The sequence below is a fragment of the Falco cherrug genome, chromosome 2 (genome assembly GCF_023634085.1).
Source record: "Falco cherrug isolate bFalChe1 chromosome 2, bFalChe1.pri, whole genome shotgun sequence".
In the NCBI taxonomy this organism is placed as follows: domain Eukaryota; kingdom Metazoa; phylum Chordata; class Aves; order Falconiformes; family Falconidae; genus Falco; species Falco cherrug.
This window is the reverse complement of record NC_073698.1, coordinates 82,531,831-82,550,628: the sequence shown is the minus strand read 5'-3', so window position 1 is coordinate 82,550,628 and position 18,798 is coordinate 82,531,831. Positions and strand designations below refer to the sequence as shown.

Genomic DNA, 18,798 nt, shown 5'->3' with positions numbered 1-18,798 from the left:
TTAAGCCATTTCTAGTATTTCTTTAATTGATGAAAAACTTAAGTTTTATTTAGATGGTACACTGATAATTTTACAGGTGCTAAATGAAAATCTAAAATTATAACCAGACTCTTTTCAATGTTATATTCTTTTCATTTAAAGATGTCAATTTTATTTAAAACCAGTCTTTATGAAAAATAGTTGCTTTAAATTGGAGCACTCAGGAATGTTATCTGGCTATGAAATGCACATTTATAGTTGTGATTTGTCATTTCTTTTTCCGCCCTAATGAAATGAAGGTAACTGCAAATTTGCAGCAAGGCTGTTTTATAATATTTTCCTGGAATAAACATATTATTGTGGAAACAGGAACAGAAAAGGAACTGAGAAGACACAATGTGCTGGCCATGACTTTTTTTTTTAAACAAAGAAAAGTTAACTTCTATGCTTCCAGAACGTTTTAGCTGCTTAAGAGATTCTATAAAGAAATCTTCCATAAAACAAACCAGGAACATCTACCAGTCTATGCAACTCAAAACTAGTGTCATTAAGAAATCCTGTTTCTTGGAATGCAAAATTTGAAGACAAAAAATGTGCTCCTAATCAAATGCAGCACAACTGCTGTCATTTACATTTTAGCATACTACCATCAAGTTAATATAATAAAACACTTCCTAAACCCTACTACACACTATCAGACAGTTTTAGGAGTTTCCACTCTTAATTTGTTAATACACAGCTCACGTATGACCTTGGTTGCAAAGTAAAGCAAAACCGATCTTAGACAAAACCGCAGAAATAGTGAAGTTGAAGCTTTAAATTTGTTTCCATTATGGTCCTAGGATGCTTATGTTGTGAAACAAGTTTATCTTGCACGCACACTGATTGCTTTCAGTTGCAAGTGGCTCCTTTTGAACCATCAGCTGCACCTTACTGCACACTGTACTAAAAAGAAAGTGCATAACTACATTTTTACAGTAAGATTTTTTTTTACATCAAGGAAATATGATAACCAGCCTTTATGATAGCTCTTTTATTTGACTAACAAATTTAAATGATCCACAAACATAAAGTAGCATACAGTATGTTGTATTTCACAGCTAAACCTCATGTAATCTCACCAAGCTCAATGTACAGTTAAGGGCTAGCTGTTGCACCCATTTATTATTTCATCTGAGTAAATATTTCTGTATTCTAATTCCTGATACAAAACACAGTAGTAACAAGACAGACTGAAGAGAGAAAATCACCTCTCTTCCTGTGTAACACAGATATCTGTAAGTTTCAAATTTAAATCAGGCTAAATAAAAAAAACCTTCCAGAAATTTTACCAGCAGAGCTCCTCATCTCACTGGAAAAAGATTCAGATATACTGTCATTTACCTTGTATTTTCCTTTAATAATGCCTTCAAATAATCTTTCCTTGGTTCCATAAAAAGGCAAACAACCGCTTAGCAGGATAAAAAGGATCACGCCACAACCCCAAACATCTACAGGCTTCCCGTAAGGTTCCCTTTTTACCACTTCTGGGGCCATAAAATGAGGTGTTCCTACACGTCCTAAATGGAAATAAAAACAAAACTGAGTCAAAGTGACGTATGTCAAACATAGAAATGAAGAACATCACTGCATTAAACAAACAGTTGTAAGTTTTTTTCATGGGTTAAGCTTTTAACACAATTCTTTCTTTTTTCCTTAAGTTTAGTACTTATTAAATACATGCAGCGAGACAAATGAGTAGTTTAGCTTCTTCTTGATTTATACTTGTATAAATTACAGAATATTCTATCCTACCCCGCAGACTGTGAAACAAGACTTATGTAAGAGCACTACGATTTTTCAGTGAAACATGCCATATAGAAGTAAAGATATCAATTTGGACCACCTTTGAAAGAGGAATTATTTATCCAGAGAGCATGTGCAAAGATACTGTAGAGTTCTAATCTACACTGCTTGCTTGAAAAAGCTGCCTCTAATTGGCAAGAGCATAGTTTGGTCTGATGCTCTGCCCAGATCTTAGCCAGTGTACTGAAACTGCCAACAAGAACGCAAAACACCAGCAAATGTGTTGTTCATTTGAAGTAGATAAAAAAGATAATGCAGATAAAAAGATAATGCTAATTTGTTTCACAGAGTGCTTTCAATGAGTGCCACACAGTAATGGTTCTGGGTCAGTACTGATTTTGGTAATGTAGGTACACCCACACAAACAAAACATTTAGTACCAGCTAATCCTTGGAGTGCATAAACTGATTAGAATGACTTAATTCAATCCCTGTGTAGCACATTAAGCCACATAAAAGCAACAAACATTTTACCTCTCCCTATAAATGTTTCCCATTATAAAGGTTTGTTTCCACTGCAAAGGATTTGCAAGAATGAAGCTTTAGACCCTCAGGGCATCAGTGACACTTACAAACACTGTAGTCTTTGAACTATGCTGGTTCCACTCAAGTACCAACAGAAGAAAAAAAACCCCGCAACTAGCAAACTGCTACCACTTGTACCACCACCTCCATAAACTATTCTTGCTCACTGATACTACAGTGGACTTCAGAGGCTCCATTCAGGGCTTGCAGCATCTTTTTGCTGGCTAGCAGAGTTTACAATGCAGCCTAGAGAATCTGAGGTGTTCGCATGGCACATATTTAATTCAGTCTTGTCTTGTAAAGAGACTCTTGCTGGACTAGCCTATCCTGCACAGCATTTGAATATGAGTTAGCTAAGTTGCAGCACGGGTAACAAACACTTTGGAGACTATCTGGCAATAGCTTACACAGTGAAGACCATCCTTCATTCATACCACCTAACGCAGGAATACAATCTGACCATGCTTTGTTAACTAGTCCCTACTCACTCTTCTTTGTATCTACAAGGATTAAAGAATTGACAGAAAGATGGTAGCTTTTTCCACCATACTATTCTTAAGAACAAACACCACCATTGCCAATCTTCTTCACCTGGCTTTGTGTTAAACCTTTTCATTCCCAGTTTATGAGGGAATTCCTCTATCAAACAGATGTCAGGAGCCTGCCTGTGGCAAAGAAACATCACCTCACCACCAAGCTAGGCTGGCATCTTAAAAAGTCCATGCAGTCTAGGCTGACATGATGGCAAAGGGGCAGCTCCTTCCCAGGCTAAAAAAAGAATAAAACAGCAAGATGCTGCAAGTCCAGCTCATCCCTTGTATCACTGAGGGAAGAGGAAAGACATTTACTTTGGACAGAGAAAGACAGAGATCAACATCGGGAAAGATTACTAATTTTTCTTGTTGGTTACACACAATTTACAGGGTAACTGATCACCCTAACTGATAAACCTTAAAGCCAAACCTTCAAGATCACAAATATGAGGTAAAGAATTATCTCCTTAGATGACCCAAAGAATCTCTTTTAAATGCCTGGTGATGGGGAAGGGAAAGAAAACTGCAACTATGTATCTCCAGTACACACAAGTTGCTGAGAACTCTGGGGTTTTTTCCTTTTTTTTTTTTTTCCTTCCATCCCCTCCGTGTGCCTACAAATCTATATCTAGAAGGATGTCCTAACTTTTTTCCCCCTAAGATTCCCTAATTTGTTACAGCAAATGTATCCACATTTCCAGCTCTGTATCATGCTACGCATGTACATAGGCAGCAACACCTGTCTGTTCAAACGGTACTTGTATACCACTTAGACTGCTCATGTGACATTAGTGGTACGCGTACCACAGTCTGGAAATCTTTAGAACAGAAGTCATCATGCGAAACCGCAGAGCAGCCTGGCTTACCCATGTCTTGTTTATCTCAGTGGTAAACTTCCTGGCATTTGGGTGCAGAGGTACCCATTTGCAGTTTTGGAGGAGGTGTACCCTCTCTTACACATAGGAAAAAACACATTTGTGGTTATAAAGGTAATTTGAATCTTTTTTATCAATACAAATGGAAAATCATATATACTCTGAAGATTTTGCCTTCCTACCAGGCTTTCTAATTGCTGTTACAAAATCTGGGAAGTCTAGAGAAAATAGAAATTATTCAAAATTAGAAAAGAGAAAATATTCAAAAGACAAACAGCAGAATTCACTAGAAGACTAGATAGCATAAGGACAAAGCAAGCTGTTTAAAAGAGGTATTAAACTTCAGGGACGTATACAGTTGTCTGGATCAAGTAGCTATTAAAACTAAGAATCCTATGTATCAAATGATATCTAAGTTGATATAATGCGTATTTCCAATAATTTTATGCCATTCCTCTCAGCTCAGGACCTTTGTGTTTGAAGTAAACAATTGCAGAGACAAATGTAGCAAAACATGACTATGTGCTGTGAGACATAGAAGTAAAGCCGTGGGTTTTGGTTTGTTTTTTTTTTTTTTTTTGCCAGCGCATTTAAGTCTGTTGGGCATCTGCTGTACAGTGAAGGCCAACCTACAGAACACCTTGTTCTGAGGATGTGTCCTTGCAAATAATCGCCCATGCTACATTTTCTCCTATGGTGTAAAACAGTGTATTTAGCAGCAACACGCTACATAAGCAATACTATAGTGTTACCAGGTGTAGGCGTTTAGGTGTCAAGGTGCTGGCAGTAGGGGTGCTGCTGGGGTGGTCTCTGTGAGGAGGGGCTGGGGCTGCCCCATGCCAGACACCCCTGGTTCCAACGGACCCACTGCAGAGCACAGGTGAGTCAAGCAGGCAAGATGGTGGTGCCTCAGAGAAACAGTGTAAGAACAGGAAAAACCCTGCCCAGCAGTGCGAAGTACGGGAAGAAGTGAGAAACAGCCCATGAGCACCAGGGTGAGAGGAGGAGGAAGTGGGAAAGGTGCTCCAGGTGCCCCAGCAGACTCCCCAGCGCACCTGGAAAGGCCACGGTGGAGCAGGTACACACAACTTCAGCCCTGTTGATGACCCCCCACCAGAGCAGGTATCCACCCTCCAGCCCATGGAGGACCTCATGCTGGAACGTGTGGATATTCACTGAAGGAACTGCAGCCTGTGGAGGACCCCCCCAGGAGCAGGAGAACAGTGTGAGGAGGACAGTGTGGCAGAGGGGGGCTGTTACGGACTGACCACAGCCCCCCACTTTCATTTTTAGTTTTCAAATATCACCGTAAATGTTTTAATCTGTATAAAATAATATAAACTGTATAAAATAAGTAATCTGACAGTGTCAAGAGAGTATCAAAAGTGCATATTTTTTTGCTTCCTTCTCCCTTTCAGCAAATAATGTTTCAAATTAAAACTACTTTGCAGGAATTGATAAGCAAGAAAAATCCTTCAGTACTTATATGCACTCATAAATATATGCAGAACAGAATAGCTTCTTGAAACTAAGCATTAACCATCTTCACTAAATTTTGCAGAGCTGAGTCTTGATGATGGATAAGAGCACCAGATTTCCTTTCCCCTTCCTCTTCCTGACCACAGGGCAAGGAAACACAAAAATACAGAACTACTGCATATCAACAGATAGCAAACATAACTTGCAACAGTGCACTTAAAAATTGCAGACAAAAGATGCAAGCACTTCTTATGCCGTAGCCACCCACTGCCAGCACTCTGTTCATTATCAGTGACCTTCTTCTTATCACAATTTTTTCCCATACACACATTCTTTTCTAACAGAACAAGCTTCTTGAGGTTTATTCCCTACTTTCTACGTGACAATAGGCAAATTATAGCCTCTTGATATTTCAGGGTTCCTATTTTACTTTACCTGGTGACCTCACATCAAAATGTGAGGCTTAATATTTACTTAGTACTCAAGTGCTCTTACAAACTGGCAGACGTTATGGTTAACAAACACCGTTCTCTGATCATCCCAAACTTTCTTTCTCCTTCCTTGGAAGTTAAAGAACTTACACCACAAGCGGAAGAACTGGATCTTTGTTGCCCTGGTTCAAAACCAGTATACAACAAAAATCCACTTGAGTGAACTGCTTGATATTGAGCAGAAGGAACAGTCCAGTTCAGTAATAGGCAACATTCTACACAGCTGTTTAAGACACCAGCAGACTGCTGCTATAAACTAGGTGAAAAATGGATGCTACTTAATAGAATGCTGAAAAGCCAGTACTACTAAACCTTATTACTCACTTTTAAATTTCAAATGCATAAATACAAATGAAATGTGAAAGAAGGCTAGGTTCACAATAAAATCCTGCCATTTACCACTACTAGATTATAATTTGTGAAAATAATTACAGAATTATTTGGTTTTGTAACCTTTTCAGTGCAGATTACAAGATCAGATCCTGATATTTTAGATGGGGGGTGAGGGTGGTGGAAATCACAGTTTCATCATGAAAAATTAAATCCAGAACAAACAGAAACTTAATAGGTTGAGACTGAACTTTCCAGCTAAACAGGACCCCCCCAAAAAAGCATATATATGTGTATGTATAAGTTAGCACCTTAAAAAGGCTAAAGTAGTTTCTGGGGCAGCTGTCATCCTCATGACAACTAACTACTTCACTGGGTTCATCAAAGAAGCAAATGATGATTCCAAGGTTATTCTAAAAACTGACCTGAGGAAGGACTGCTGAGCTGCACTTCACTCAGCAAAATGAATGGAGTGTACACATGAACTTAGATAGAGATTCTTCCCATGCCGCAACTACAAGAACTGTAAGCTGAATATCAGTAACAGGATAAACAAAATCTATAGACAACAGTTTTCTAAACTCACGGATACTCACTGCACTTAAGTCCAAGTATCACTTCTGCTAAAAATTATCAGGTAGAAAATTTGCTTTCTAAACATGTCTGGTGTAAAATTTCAAAATTGTTCTTGACAGTTTAATTTTTTAAAAATATTTTAGAAATTTTTCAATTTCCTTTGGTATTTTGGGAGAGGCTTTGCATCTTTTTGGAGACAGTGTGAGAATGAACAGTAAGCAAAGGCATTTTTCTTTCTGTAATAGATAACTTCTGCCTTCCACAGGTCTTTCATTCTTCAGGATGAGAACACTCATAGATATGTTTGAATGACTGCGCAAGAAAACATTATTGCATTTAAATAAATATTGCATGCATGCATACACACATGATTTTTAGTTGTATCTGTATATGAGAAGAAATCATATGGAAGACTGGAATCAATTTCTGTCTATGTGCTTCTAGGTTCTTCTGATCTGTTCTAGAGCAGCATTAACTGAGTATCATCACTATATGAAGATTCAGCAGCAGTATGTATTCAATGTGATACTTGCCTCCATCCAATTCATTGTAAATAAATGACTACATCAAAGTGTCTGCTGACTTAGGAAGCACTCAATGCCTGAATAGGTACACACATTAGACATCTTATTTCTACAGGTAAGTGTTCTTATCAGCCAGTTTTGAGGCATGTTGGTAGTCTGGAAATTTATAAAACTGCTAATTTTGCTGATTATTCCTGTGGATAAACAGAGAGCTTCAGTCTTCAGGTGTTGTCAATCTGATATCATTTACAAGCACTAAAGATAAATTTTGACTTACCTTTGATAATTTAGTTTCTATGACTCTTTCCATATTATTCCAGACAATAGGGCTATGCTTTCCACAAGAAGAAGAGTATATACAGAGACCCAATCAGATTTTGTCATCCCTAAGGCAGGGGATTGATGACCAAGATATCAGAAGGAGAGTCTTTCAACAGCAGTGGTATCTGAACGATGTATAAGGAAACAACTGGAACAAATAATTTTTAGGAAAAAAATGTGAGGTACTAATAAACATCACCATCTGACCTCTCACAATAGTGTAATAAGAAATATGTTCATAAATTAAGGAGTTTCTAAAAGAGTTGGATGTCCAGAATAATGTGGAAGGAATCAAAGAATCACACACCACAGATCAGATAGGTCAATACTTTACTACTATTAATTCCTTTCCACATTACTCCAGACAATAGAGATGTTTAAAGCAGGTGTACAGAGAAGATGAATGGATTTAAAAAAAAAAAAAACAACAAAGAAAAAAAGAAAAAAAAAAGGTAACTCAGCTTCAGCACAGAAGATTGTCTGAAGAAAATGTATTTTAAAAGATGCATCAGCAGACAACTGGACAACTGGATATTAGTGTCCAGAAAACGAACAAAGCAAAGATCACATGTTAACCAGACAAATTATAATAACTGACTCAATGGCCTTTTCAGCCATAAAACTATGATGGAGGAAGTAAACCTAAATTGACTTTCAAACACATTAGCCTCCTGTAAGCACTTTCAAATCAACCCAGATGTGAAGTGAAATTTCTGAGAGACAGTAAACCACAGTTTTATCTTTTAAATAAAACAAAGTCTATCAGAGGTAAAGCTTTGAAGAAGCTCACATATTTTTTCTCAAGGTGCATGTGTGGGGGGAGCGAAACAGTGCTTTTGCTTTGCAGAGGAAAGAAACACTACCATTTAAGAGAAAAAAGAATACTAGTGTAGGACCTCAGCTTACAAATGTTTAACTCTCCTTGGAAAACAAAGGAAAGATTTGCTGTACCATTCAGACACTAATGATGAAAAGAAGAAAAGTCTATGCAGTGCAAAACCCCAACATTTCAAAACCATGTTTTTTAAACTGGGTTTTATAAAACCACCAAGAAGATCCAGTTTGGTGAAACACACGAGCAGGTTGCCAAGGGAGGTCATAGATACCCCATCACTGGAAATACTCAACGTCAGGTTGGATGGGGCTCTGATAACATGATCTAGTTGAAGATGTCCCTGCTCACTGTAGTGGGGTTGGACTAGATGACCTTTAAATGTCTCTTCCAACCTAAACCATTCTATGATCATTTTTACATTGATAGGAACAACAACAAAAAAAGGAACTTAAAAGATTCCCCCCCTCTGCCCTACCCCCTAATTGCATGGTGTCATTTGCAGGGCAATTTATGATAATGTCTTCCTTCACTATTTTTGTACTAAGTGTAATAGAAGCTAGCTGTGAAGAACCAAGAACACTTGATATTTATTTGGTGTATTTCTATTAAGAACATATAAGATCTTTTCCAGTAAGATGATGGTTTTATTAGGATATCTGAAGGTACTATACGATTCTGAAACAACTTAGGGGAGCTAACTGTTAATACATAAAAATCAATACTGGAATGGATTAGCACCATGGTACCTCTGACATTTTGCTGCTAAAGGTAAAAAGTGAAAATCAGTTAACGATCCATAGATAAGACTTGACAGTTAGTATAGAACCTCATACCATTTAGGTCTATACAGTTATCTTATTTTGCACTAGTTCAAACCAGGAGAAAATAAGTAGATTAAAAGTGGACGAAACAGCACTTGTAGACTCAATGGTTTCTGTTCCTTCAAACTTTTATACCATATACTAGCTGAAACTCCCCAAGATTAAGCATCCAGGATATTTAGTATCTGATAAATCTGATGTCACATTTATTTAAGAAAATATTGTGACAATGCATAACACATTCAGAAAGAAAATTTGTCCAAGGAAGAAGACAGAGATCATAATGTGCGATCGCTCTATTAAATCACTGACTTCCCAGAGGTTCCACTACTCCAGCTGCATCATAATCTTGCAGACACGGATTGTTTCCTATCTACATCCTTTTCCATAGGAGCTGACTTATAAATTATGATGATCTGTAACTATGTTGCACTCTGCTAGAATTCCACCTTAAAGTACCTAACTCAATGCTTCAAATGAATACACTTAGCAAAAATTTTCCACTTATCATAAGAACTGCAAGAAGAGACCTTCAGAGAGTGGTAGCTCATGAAAATGATTTCCTATCAGAAGATGACACATGCTTCTTATTCGTTACCTTGCAGCTTATGGGCACAGTGGAACAAAAAGTATTTCTTTACATTTTCCTCTCTGGTCTTATGAAAAATGAGTTATGGCTATATATATATATTTACTTAATAATAATTTAACTCTATTAAAAATAAACTCAACTGGGTTGTTAGCTGATAAAATAGTCATGTTCCTAAAATCTATTCCACAGACATTTTCATTAATCACATCTAGTATGATGTCGTAGATTGTTATTGTGATTTCCCTTACACTTCTGTTAAATAACCTTCTATCTGCTTGAAAGAACATTGTAGTTATCCTTCTAAACAACACAAGTCTATCTCTGGACTCACATAGCAAGACTGGGACTGGTCTACTTTCAATACCTGGTACCTAGTTTAACTTTATTACAAAAATCCTCTTCCCCTCCCCAAACAATTTAAGCACACTGGAAAAAAGATGTCTTTTGTTAAGTTAAAAAAGTTCTGTAGTCCCAAACAGAGTGAAAGCTATAAACTAGAAGGCAGGTTTAGAAGACGTTAAGGAATAAAATTCCCTTTTATCTGTGTTCTCCTGGGGCTACACAGAATCTGGGCTTGAAAGGCACAGCTGGTCGACGTAAAAGTAAGAAAAGTGGCACAAAATGCAAAGGCATGGAAGCAGGAAAAGAATTTTAGAACATTGATAAGCCCTGAATATTTTATATATAGCCACTTATATTTTAAGAGGAAAAATACTACTACAAAAGAGAGTTATCTTCATAGATATTGAAGAGCTTTCACATAATGGCTGGGTTTTAATGCAAGATTAAGGGAAGAGTACTATCAACTGAACTTTACTACAGTTACACTACTTCCAATGTTGACATGTTTTTTCTAAAGGAAAGCTGTCCCTTTCTAGTTTAAAAGATAAAACTACTCCAAGCAACGTAAAATAAAGAAAGATACAAGATTTCTGTTCTTGAACACCAGGGTCATCTACATAGGGATTTACACTAATAATCAGTATATTCTGCTAGGGTATTGTGGCAATACACATTACCTAGATACAGAAAGATTAGTAAGTATTGCACTTTCTGTAAGGATAAGGCAGTGTGTTTTCAGTATTGTAAAAATTTTGATGTGTACTGCACACTGAAATGGGTTTGAAGCACAGCAGGGTTTAGGTCAGTAAAGAGTATGTTAATATCATAATAGGTTTTATTTAATAGAGAATTTCTTTTTTGATGTCTTAACTACCAAATATAGGAATTGCCATGCTGAAAGGGAAATAATTGACTATGTTAAGCTGAATCAATGCTTTTCACTAAAAACTAGAAAAAGAATGTGAAAGTGAACAGGTTGGTTATTATACTCCTCAAACGTCTCTATATGGAGAGCTTCTATTCATTTAGGAGTCAATTAAGAAATTAGTATTACCTGTACTTATCCATAAGGCATACAGATAACTTATGGAAACAATTACATAGGTAAACAATTTTTACAAGAAATTTATAGCCCAGTTCAAACAGACAGTATTGTTAACTTCCACATAACAAATATGGAGTGATATTGTAAAGTTGAAGAAATAAAATTTTGCAAGTGCTGTGTAGGGGACTGTCTAGTAATATACCTTCAGGTAAGTATCTGGAAGGGAAAAGAATTGCCAGATAACAGATGTAGTTTGTGGTATAAAGACTGGAATGGACGATGACAAGAAAGAGATAAGGAGTCTGTTAAGGAGAAAGCCTGAAACAAGCAGTAGAACTGAGACCTTCCATGGTATATAAATGAAGTGGAATTACTCTGGGTATCCCTGAAAGCAAGAGGAATTTGAGTCTGAAAGAAAGAAGTGCTAAGAAAAAGGCTACAAATTGGAAATGACAGTTGAGAGAGAGAAAAAAAATACAAAGGCAGACTGGTGTGGCAGAAGCTGAGATGGATGAGGCAAAAGATACAGGTATAGAGGAATATTGCACTGATGAAACTTAAAAAAGAAGCTTCTGTAAGTAATGCAAACAGAACCAGAAAGGAATGAAAATATTTTTACATAGAAAAGGGAAGACCAGGCCAGCACTGAAAACTGCATAGAGGCTGAGCACATGAACGATGAGTGGGATCGCAGAACAGTGAATGATAACAGGAAAGACATGACAAATTTGGGGAAAAATTCAGGATTTTTTCCCCAAGTTGAACTTGAGGTTTCTGGTGAGACAGCTAGTAGTCTGAAAGAAAGTAAACTGTATCTGACTACCTCCAGAAGAATAGCTGAAACAGAAGAAATTAATTTGCTCAGTCAGAATACAAAGAAGAAAAATGAGAGAATCATAAACAAAAGTGTAGGAACTATCACTAAAAAAAGCAGTGGATGATATACAGAAAATTTGAGAAACACAGAAAAAGTACAGGAAGGAGTGACCTTTTTATTAAGGAAACAATAGTAGCTTAACTGAATGAGTATTTTCTTTGAAAAGATGTATCTAGGTCTCTAGATAATAAGAACTTGGATAATTCCAGGGTATTACTGATATCTGGAAGGGAATGGAAGCTGTCGTTGAGTTTATATTGGATTTGCTTTTTATTTTAAAAAGCAAATAAAAGCCAAATTAATGCAGACCTCTAAGTAATTAATCTGAGTTTTTGAAGAAGCATGGTACTGCGAGTAAGTTACTTGTTTTGGAAAAAAAAAAAATTAAAACTAACAATTTTTTTTTAACGTGGTCTCCTACTCTGGCAGTGAAAGCATCAGAAAATTGATTGGGTCTTCATCTGTGCAGGCTGATTAAAGCATAAGCCTATTGTCTGGAACAATATGGAAGGCAGCTAGAGGAAATAAAATCCACAGAAAACAGAACACAGTCAAAAATATACATACGTATCAAGATACTGATGTCTTCTGCAGTAATTACAATGAAATATTAAAACACAGAAGAGAGTCACACGTGAAAACTAGTAAGATTTTGCTATTAAACAGCATAGCATTCTGACGGAAATTGCCTAAGAAACAGGGGAGCATTGACGAAGCTGTAGTAAGTCCTTACTCACTTGCTTTGACATACATTTCAATCCTGATAGCATTTTTATTTGATTTGTGTAGTCAAGCATGAAAGAATTATGCCAAAGATTGTATTAAAGTGGGAAACTCTTAGCTTTTTTCAATTTTATTTTGATCAAACTAGCATAATTTCCTGTTGAATATTATTTAGAGGGATTTAATATTCAATATATGTACACAAAACAATGTTACATTCCAGTAAATGTTTAGCTTAACTGTGTGCAATTATAATGTTAAGAAAGCCTTTAGTGAAAGATTATTTTTGAGCTTTTGTTTTGCAGGCCAGGCTGTGTCAGAAGAACAAACTCTGCAGTACAATGTACATAATATTACATAACTTCAAAGGAAAATTTCTTACCTCCAGCAACTAGTCCAGACTCTCCCAACTGAATTGCTACCCCAAAGCCACCAAGCTTTACTGGGGCTGAATTCTCTTTTGAGGCAAGCAGTACACAGTGTGGCTGAAAAGACAAAAATCCAGGCAAATTACTATATTATTTGAGAAATACAATTCGCATTTTAGATCTTATTTTCCTAAATTTGCAAACAGAAGCTAGAATTTTGGCTTTTTAAAAAAGAATTTCCTAATTTAAAAATATTTTTTTATTTCTGGCATGGACTCCTTGTCTTTCAATTGTCTCAAGCACAGCAAAGTCCTTTCAGGACTTATCAGAACTCACAAGGAACAAGGAAATCATAGTAACATGGAGATAAAAAGTAATGCCTACAATTTCTTACCTGGTATTACTTTTTCTTTTTTGCCTTTAACCCTTAAGCCTTACATTGTTTCAATTCTCCAGCAGAAATATCCTGCCTATAATATACTTTGTGGGATCTTATCCTTTACAAGAGAACAGAAAACACTATTTTGAGCCTTAATCACAGAATTCACTGATCACTTTCCAACTGCAGGAAAGAAAAGGAACATCCGTGTGATGTTTCTAATAAATATTTCAGTGAGAGGGGAAATTGTTTTGGTTTCTAAACTGGATTCCAGACACAGTCATCCATACCTTTGATTTTCCACAGTCTTTCCACTAACAAGAGTGAGGTGTAATGTAGAAAAATGGAATATTATACAACAATTTGGATTGATATGGACTGGTGTAGCAGGAAGTAACATACACACAAAATCTATCGGAACACAATCTAGTATTTAATACACATAGCAAAACTACTGCATTTAATATAGAATGACTTCCTGCATTTACTCAAAGCTACACTTTACAGTCAACCATATTATTTAAAAGGAAGAATGTGAAATTTGTATACTGCTTCTTGTGCTTAAATTAAAAAAACTAGGAATTCCAAATAGCGCGAAGGAGCTACAACAACCTGTAGCCACCCAAGTTTCCTTTCAACAAGTTTCAGTTGCGTAAGAACAAGTAAGTAAGAATGCATAGCCTGTTTACAATTCTAACTGAAATCTGCAGGAAAAAAAAGCTTGATTCCTAAAACAGATGATATATTAAGAACGTTAACATTGAAATCCTCATTTCAAATGCTAAGGAAAATAGTAAGCCAAGACAATGTTCTTTAAATTTAGGCTATATTATATCAAGACTTCTAGAATATTTTTAAATTAGAAATTTAGAAATGTAATTTTCAATCCCTTACATCCTACCCAAAATAGTATTACCAGGTGGTATTATCTCTGCGTATTGTATTTCACTTCTGCTTTATTGAAAATGTGAAGCTGCATGCTTTGGGCACTTTCACATTCTTTCATCGCTGTCATTTTGAGTAAAAAAGACCAACCTCAAATATCTAGCCTGAGGGAAGGAGGAAAGCAGATGGGAGAACTACACCAACATAAGCAAAATGTACCATTTCACTGTGGTGTTGATCTACCTTTACCCTAACATTTGAAAAAGTTATACTATTTCCACAACAGTATTAAAAAGAAGACAGGCTGTACCAACACAATTGTGATTCACAAGTGAAGCCACCGACACTGCTCACCAGAAGCACAAGTTTCTGACAAAAAACCCCCCCAAATCTCCAATTCAGAGTGAAATTCTGAGAAAATGTCATTAGAGAACCTCTCCCAGCAAAGCCCAAATTAACAGCAATTAATTGATCTTTTCAATAAACTGAGTCTTCCTAGTTAAAAATATCTTTTAAAAAACCCATTGCAACACTAGTTAAACTTCCTCTTGTTGATATTGTACTGCGTCAGCTGATTCTCATCCCTCTCATAGAGAAGCTGGTGCTTTAGCTTTCTAATAAGAGCACTTGCATGTTACTCCTCCCTGTCTTTTACCAGTAGTTTTGGAAATCAGCAGAAGTTCTTAATATATAAATGGTAAGTGGCTTCTTTTATACTTAAGCTACAGTAAAACAATTTTCTATTACAACTTCTCTTAACTGCGAAAGTAATGCTGACCTTCAAACCTTTTCCTAAGTATACCAAGGTTCAAGCATGCCTGCTTGCTTATAGATGATAAAACTTACGGCAGTGAAAAGTTTTCTAATGTATCTGCAGTGTAATGGATTTGTCTGTCTCTCATTGATATAAAACTTGTCGCTACTTATGCAAGTCATGAGCTCAAGCATTTTTATAGAAAAGTAACACAAACAGGAAATTACAGTGGTATATAGGTTACAAGACGTATTTTTTAATCAAACTTTTACATTTACTTCTTGACCTGACAATATGAAATGGCAAATATGAAAACAGACATATTTTTGAAACTGCTAACATACTGAACAAATGTAATGTAACTGTAAGATCAGCCAACATCGGACGTTAAAATATTTTAGACTGTCTTCTCAATAACTCAGATTCTGTAGGTACATTAGGTCTTACTAAGAAATTTCCCTGAAGTGCTGCCATTTTCAGTGCTCTAGCTGTATCACAGTATTAAATGTAAAGTCACATTTTTAAAACCTAGCATGCAAATGAAAAACTATTTTAAAGTTATGTATATGGCAGTGTTTTGTCATTTTTTTTCTTGTTACTGTTGTTGGACAACTAAGTTCAGAGTATCAAAACCAATTCTGAAGTTTTTGGAAGGTTAGGGGAAAAAGCCTTGCCCCTGTAAAAAAAAAACCCAAACCAAACCTCTAAATAAACTAATTTCTGGAATATTTTATCGTTATGATGTACAAATTGAGGACAGAAGTATCATTACTAATCAGTTTTATCCATGTCTCTATAAACAGCTCGTTTTGATTTTGCTTTTCTAACCGCACACTTTTTTTGGTTTTCTTTCTTTGGTCAAAGCTGACTTTTATCTTCCAGATTGTAACTTCCTGGTCAAAAACAAGTTTAGTGAATTTACAAACTTTGAAATGACAACAAGGAAAACAAATAAAACAAGACGTGTTTAAAACAGCATTAATGTGGTTTCCAGCTGATAATAGCTTCTTTGCATAATATTGATTTGTGAACAGTAAAGGAAAAAATACTTAAATTTACATGAAGATATAAATTATTAAAAACAAGCTACTGCAATAGTACTGACTCAGCGTTACATATAACGGATTACATGGCCAAATAAACACTAATTGAAAATTGCTTTTCTAATTGAAATCTAGTGACTTGTATGTGAGAGATCCTGGGCACTTATTTAACTTTAATACTGATGAGTTTGAAATTGTTTTGATATATTTCTATATATTTTGTATCAACACTGAGAATAATTCACCTAGCTATGCTTACCCATTCTTGCATCTTAATTAAAAAGTTTTCTGTGTTAGAAAGACTAATCCTAACTACCTGAACTTAAAAAAAAATATGTTTGTACTTATAAATAAAAAAATCCAAATTCCTAAAGTTTGCAGCAAAACATAATAGCTGATTTTTAAAACAACACAAGACAGTAATAAAAATGTAATTACAAAAATATTTATCTGAGTACTCTGTATCACCTGTTCTTGCCTACTTCATCTGAGGAAAAACACGGAACTGATTATTCCAGGCTTATATTGTATCATGATATCTGGCTGAAAATCCTTCTTCTACTCAGCTACAGCAATACTTCGGTGTATTTACTTTTTTGAGTTATTGCCTTTTATGTTTATATCACATAGACTGTATGCAATAAAGCAAGCAAATATGTGAAGATGATCCAATGGCGATTTAATTCTTAAAATTTCTCTTTGCATCCCTACAGAACAGCTAAAAAATCCTCACAAATGATGGCTGCAGCTTCAGCTGATTTACTGACTATTATTCCACACAAGGAAGTTTTCTGGAGTAACCAAACTAACCTACCCATAAATGCCTCGGAAAGTCAAAACAATGCCAGCTGTCCCTTAGATGACAACTCACTGTCACTTGCTTTGATAGTTTTTTACTCTATTATTTTTGTTATAGGATTGGTTGGAAATATTATAGCCCTGTTTGCTTTCCTATGCATTCATCAGAAAAGGAATTCTATCCAAGTGTACTTGCTAAATGTAGCTGTTGCAGACCTTCTGCTCATTTTCTGTCTTCCCTTCCGAATACTCTATCATGTTACCAAAAACACCTGGATGTTTGGACTGATTTTATGCAAGACTGTTGGAACTCTCTTTTATATGAACATGTATATTAGCATAGTACTGTTGGGACTAATTAGTCGAGATCGTTATGTAAAAATAAATAGGTCTGTGAAGCGTCCTAAAATGTTCACTGCTACACGAAGTGTACATATTTGTTGCATAGTGTGGGCAGTTGCACTTACAGGATTTGTAGTAGTAGTTGCACCATCTTTCTTTAAGAGTGAAGACAGCAATTCTACTATGTGCTTTCATTACCGAAATAAACAGAATGCAAAGACAGAAGCAATTTTAAATTATATTATTGTAATGATTTTTTGGATAATTTTTTTCCTTTTGATACTTTCCTATGTTAAAATTGCCAAGAACCTTCTGAAAATTTCAAGGAAAAGAGCAAATTTTCCAAACGCAGGAAAATACACCCAGACAGCAAGGAATTCCTTCATCGTACTCATTATTTTCACCATCTGTTTTGTTCCTTACCACATGTTCCGGTTTGTCTACATTACGTCACAGTTACAAAACCCATCTTGTTATTGGAAGGAAATAATTCACAAATGCAATGAAGTGATGCTCATATTTTCATCTTTTAACAGCTGCTTAGACCCAGTTATGTATTTCCTAATGTCCAGAAGTGTCCGTAAGACTGTATTCCAACTTATTTGCAGAAGGCTTCATAGAGATTCAGGGCTAAACCTGGAAAGCACTTCAGAAATAAAACTTGGACCATGTACACAGGAGCGGTTATCTACTACCACAGCCCACTCCAGTTCTTTAAAGAAGAAATCTCTAATTTGATTGTTTACACAAATGGATACCGCTTTCTGTCACTCCAGGACATCAATTTAAGATTACCAAATGCTATACAGTACAGCTACTAATCCCGCCTCTTTCTGCCTGTTAAAAAATGAGAAGTCTTACTTCTATTTGTGAAAATGGGAAGTCACTTTTCAGAAGTATTTCATTCTTGTTTATCCAAGAAAACAAAATAGGAAGTTCTCAGACATGTTCTGTTGGACTAAACTAGAACACTAACTCTTTAAGGAAATTTCCATGAAGTGGTTTGAACCTGTATAAAGAATCTTGTATATAGACATTCATATGACCACCTTGTATATGTAAAGAATAGATTAAACTTGCAAAAAGTAAATTGTGTCCTATTCAAAAGAGCTATATAAACCAGTAGAGATTTTCTGCACTTATCTGTTTAATAGGTTTCAAAGAAATCAGCATTTTAACTACATTTATGGAAGCATTTTTTTCAAGAAAATATTTGAGAATTTAGCAACATACATGGCATAAAAATGAGGTGAAGAAATCAACTGCCATTAATTCAGTTATAATTACAGAAGACACACTTAGTTTCATTAAAGAGCAAAATTAAAATATTCAAGCCTCCTAAGCCCTTCATTATATTTTCAACATTTTAATGAATGTCAAGGTCAAACACCTGAGGAAAAGTGTGCAATGCTTTTGGAAAATCAGAAATAATGAAGGAGAGATGACATATGTGTATTTTCAGTTACCTAAGACTTCCTTCAAACGCTGACAAATCTGGTGACTGCAGCTACACAAAG

The 18,798-nt window shown here is 35.7% G+C and overlaps 2 protein-coding genes across 24 annotated transcripts in view; one reads left to right on the top strand and one right to left on the bottom strand.

Moving 5' to 3' along the window:
- Positions 1-18,798, bottom strand: part of CASK (calcium/calmodulin dependent serine protein kinase) — a 225,610-nt gene that overhangs the window by 84,243 nt on the left and 122,569 nt on the right. For 22 of the 23 annotated variants that reach the window (XM_055703031.1, XM_055703030.1, XM_055703035.1 and 19 more), the window contains exons 6-7: positions 13,095-13,197; positions 1,363-1,538 (exon numbers count right to left, since the gene is read on the bottom strand). In XM_055703031.1, the coding sequence (XP_055559006.1) occupies positions 1,363-1,538; positions 13,095-13,197 (279 nt within the window). Of the gene's footprint in view, positions 1-1,362; positions 1,539-7,433; positions 7,575-13,094; positions 13,198-18,798 lie in introns of those variants that run through there. The other variant, XM_027816875.2, reaches the window with a different exon arrangement.
- GPR34 (G protein-coupled receptor 34) lies at positions 14,901-18,419 on the top strand. Its single transcript, XM_005431922.3, has 2 exons — positions 14,901-15,041; positions 16,855-18,419. The coding sequence occupies exon 2, from the start codon at positions 16,877-16,879 to the stop codon at positions 18,017-18,019; it is 1,143 nt and encodes a 380-aa protein (XP_005431979.1). The 5' UTR covers positions 14,901-15,041; positions 16,855-16,876; the 3' UTR covers positions 18,020-18,419.